At 44.0% G+C, this 4,192-nt stretch overlaps 1 protein-coding gene across 4 annotated transcripts in view; it reads left to right on the top strand.

The window, feature by feature from the left end:
* The first annotated feature begins 1,852 nt into the window (after nucleotides 1-1,852).
* The window catches only part of trdmt1 (tRNA aspartic acid methyltransferase 1), a 90,439-nt gene continuing 88,099 nt past the window's right edge, over nucleotides 1,853-4,192 (top strand). For 3 of the 4 annotated variants that reach the window (XR_006311724.1, XM_043690380.1, XM_043690379.1), the window contains exon 1: nucleotides 1,853-2,159. Coding sequence is in view for 3 of the 4 variants with exons in the window: in XM_043690380.1 (XP_043546315.1) it covers nucleotides 2,023-2,159 (137 nt within the window). In the remaining variant the exon portion in view is untranslated. The remainder of the gene's footprint in view (nucleotides 2,160-4,192) is intronic. The other variant, XM_043690382.1, reaches the window with a different exon arrangement.

Genomic DNA, 4,192 nt, shown 5'->3' with positions numbered 1-4,192 from the left:
GATATACAGCACGGAAAAAGATCCTTCAGTTCAACTTGTCCATGACGACCACTATCTGAAATTAATCTAGTCTCATTTGCCAGCATTTGGCCCGTATCCCTCTAAAAGTTTAATTGGAAGCACAGTAGCTTTCGGAGCACTGCTCCTTCATCATGTGGACAGTCATTACTGAAAATGAAGAGGGAAGCATTCAGGAAGACCTACATAATCTCAACATAACATGGAGATTTTGAACTTTATACGAATCAGCAATACTTCATATCCTTCAATACTTTTTATTTGAATTCATTCATGGGATAAGGCGTCACTGGCTCAAACATTTATTACCTGTTCCTAATTGTGCAGAGGACAATTTTAAAAGTCAATCACAATGCAGTGGATCTGGAGTCATATGTGAGCCAGGCCAGGTAAGGATGACAGTTTCTTTCCCTAAAAGGCATCAGTGAAGCAGATGGGTTTTTCCCAACAATTGACAATGGTCAGTAGACTCTTAATTCCAGATATTTTTTATTGAATCCGAATTCCACTATCTGCATTGGTGACATTCCTCAGTCTCTGAATTAGTTAACTATTAATAATACCACAAGATCATCGTCTCACTTCTGCACCTGATACCCAATGTAGTGCCATAATTTAGGATTCCACATTGAAATTAATTTACATTTGCAGGTATAAAATCAAAACACTGCTTCCATAAGGCATCCAATGTGGTTGAGTTTGTGAAATGGAATTTCAAACACTCTTCAAAGAAAATGCTGTACCAGATCTTAGTTACCAAAAGCAGAATACAGTATTGCCACATGGCAACCACTTTTGGGGGGCTTGTTTTCTCACAAAAATCACAAAATACAGTGCGAAGGTCTTGCCATCTTAAATTTGCCCCTCACTTGTGGTGTGGTGTCCCTCAGGTTAAACTCACCATCAGTCGTCTCTCTCTGTAATGAGAGACTATGATGACCTAACCTTCTAACTAATCATGTCACGAGACCGGCATAGTTTCCAGACTCAAAGAAAAGCCTGAGACATTGCTCTGAAAAATAAAAAATGAACTATTAAAAATATCTAAGCAGTAACGTTAGCTCAAAGGGGATTGAACTCAAAGAGTTCATAACTTCCCCCAAAGTCCCTCCTTTGCTAAATCCTTTTCCCAATAAAGTGAACGATCTTCCACAAATGTTATTCTCCATGACATTTTAACCAAAACCTTTTGAACTTTTCTTGTGACCATCAACATTGCTCATTGTGCACATACCCATTGTGAAAATTTCCCAGTGGAAGAAATTTTACAATGTGTGGTACCAAGTTAGATGACATTGTGAAATAAATATTTTGAACCCCTGATGAAGTCTTTCAAACGAGAAATTGCTTTACCTGTTAGAATCAAATCACCGCCAAACGTTTAATATTTTATCAAATCCAACATTTGGAAAACATGCTGTACACCAAATCTATACTAAGGTGGCATGGTGGCTCAGCGGTTAGCAGTGCTGCCTCACAGCATCAGGATCCTGGAGTTGAGTCCACACTTGGTGTGTGACTATCTGTGTGAAGTTTGCCCATTCTTCCTGTTTGTGGTTTTCCTCTGGGTGCTCTGGCTTACTCCCACAGTCCAAACATGTGCAGGTAAGGTGGATCGGCCAAGGGAAATGCATGGTGATGGGGTGGGTCTTGGTGGGATGCTCTTTGGAGGATTGGTGTGAACTCGATGGGTCGAATGGCCTGCTTCCACACTGTAGGGATTCGACGTCTTGAATCTGCTTTTACTGCATGGAATCTGGGCCACTTTGTTTCCCAAGCAAGTCCCATCAAAACTACGCCCGACTCCACTTGTTTGTATGTGTTCAATGAGTCCCACTGAATTTTGTTTGGAAATGAAATCTCGGATGTTACTAGCATGTTCAACTTTGTGTATATTTAACATTAGACTGCGGAGATGTTACTTCTCTATGACTGCTGTTGTTGCAGGGCGGGCGGACACTGAGGCGTGGGGGCTCCGGGTGGTAGGAACTGTCCTCCTGGTTCATGTGCAACGGCGGAACAAAGAGGGCGCGGACTCGCTCCTGGATACGGTGCGGTTGCTATGATGGAGCAGGCTCAGGCCCAGCTGAGGGTGTTGGAGCTGTACAGTGGTATCGGGGGCATGCACTACGCTTTGAAAGGTAAAGTAGCGAAAAAGGAAAACCCAGGCAAAAACCATGTTGCAAGGCAGCCCCAACAGCGGAGCTCGAAAAGCACAAGGGCAAAGCAAATAACAACCACATAAATTGCTGGAGAAACTCAGCAGGTCTGGCCGCATCTGTGGAGAGAAAAAAGCAGAGTTACCTTTTTGGCTTTAATGTCTCTCCACAGATGCGGCCAGACCTGCTGAGTTTGTCCAGCAATTTCTGTGTTGTTTCAGAATATTAGCATCCATAGTTCTTTGTTTTATTTTAGGGCAAAACTCCAAACAAACATGATTATCAGTCCACTTGCTTTTCTGTTTCCACCCGCCCTCCAGACTGGGGTTAGAATGGAATCCCTAGAGTGGGGAACAGGCTATTGGGCTCAACAAGTCCACACTAACTCTCTGAAGAGCATCCCACCCCTTACCCTATAATGTAACCTTGCCTTTCCCATAGCAAATCCATCTAACTTATACATCCCCCTGGACACTATTGGCAATTTCCCATGGCCAATCAACCTAACCTGCACATTTTTGGACTGTGGGAGGAAACCTACACAGACACTGGGAAAATGTACAAGCTCCACACTGACAGTTACCTGAGGGTGGAATTGAACTTGGGTCCCTGGTGGTGTGAGATAATTGTGCTAACCACTGAGCCACCATGAAGGTTTTTCATGTTCAATCTGTGAAAAGTGTGACAATGTTGTTTGTATGCCTTTGAGGATAGTGTCAAGATCTTGAAGGAAAGAAAAGCATTGGAATACCAGAAGAATGAACTTGTACTGCAACACTTACTTGTAATTCACACAAAGAAAGTACTGTTGAAGATTCCTGATACACTAAAATAGATCATCAAGGCCACTTTTGACTCAGTACAGTTTCATGGAGTTCTAGCAAAACTGGAGTCAATGGGAATAACATGAAAAACCTTCCACTGGTTGAGTCATACTTGGCACATAGGAAGATGATTGTGATTGGCAAAGGTCAGTCTCTCAGCTCAAGGACTTTTGTGCAGGAGGTTCTTAGAGGAGTGTCCTTGGCTCAATGGTTTTCAACTGTTTTATCACCATCTTTCCATCATAAAGTCAGAAGTGGAGATGTTCACCATGCGATATTCAGCACTATTCACGACTCCTCTTTCTGAAGCAGTCTGTACGCAAATGCAGCAAGATCTGGACAATATCCAGGCTTGGGCTCACAGTGGTGGGTAACATACATGCCTCATTTGCTAAGCAATGGCAATTTCCAAGAAAAGAGAATATAAACAACCTCTTGACATTCAATGGTATCACCAATACTGGTGTTTGCTATTGACCAAACCTGAACTAAATGCTTCATATCAATACTGTGACAACAAGAGCAGGTCAGAGGTTAGGAATTTTACAGCAAATAACTCTCTTGAGTCCCCAAAGTCTGTCCACCACCCAAAAGGCATAAGTAAAGAGTGTGATGGAAAATTCCCTACTTGCCTGGATTAGTGCAGCTTCAACAAGACTGTGGAAGCTTGATATCATGCAGGACAAAACAGCCCACATAACTGGCACTAGATCCATAAGTGTCCACTCTACCACCAAAGCTCAGTAACAGCTGTGTGCACCATCTACAAGATGCACTGCAGAAATCCACTAAAGGTCCTCCACCTGAAAGGACAAGGGCAGCAGATACATGGGACCACTACCACCTGCAAGGTCTCCCCCAAGCCACTCACCATTCTGACTTGGAAATATATTATCAGTCCTTCAGTGTGGTTCAAGAAAGCAGCTCACCACCACCTCAAGGGAAACTAGGGATGGAGACTGGGCGCCTCCTAGCAGAGCGCTTTAGGGAACATCTCCGGGACACCCGCACCAATCAACCACACCATGGCCCAACATTTCAACTCCCCCTCCCACTCTGCCGAGGACATGGAGGTCCTGGGCCTCCTTCACCGCCGCTCCCTCACCACCAGACGCCTGGAGGAAGAACACCTCATCTTCCGCCTCGGAACACTTCAACCCCAGGGCACCAATGTGGACTTCAACAGCTTCC

The sequence above is a fragment of the Chiloscyllium plagiosum genome, chromosome 5, assembly GCF_004010195.1.
Source record: "Chiloscyllium plagiosum isolate BGI_BamShark_2017 chromosome 5, ASM401019v2, whole genome shotgun sequence".
Taxonomy (NCBI): Eukaryota; Metazoa; Chordata; class Chondrichthyes; order Orectolobiformes; family Hemiscylliidae; genus Chiloscyllium; species Chiloscyllium plagiosum.
Note: the sequence above shows the minus strand (reverse complement) of the source record. Positions and strands in the feature narration are given on the sequence as shown.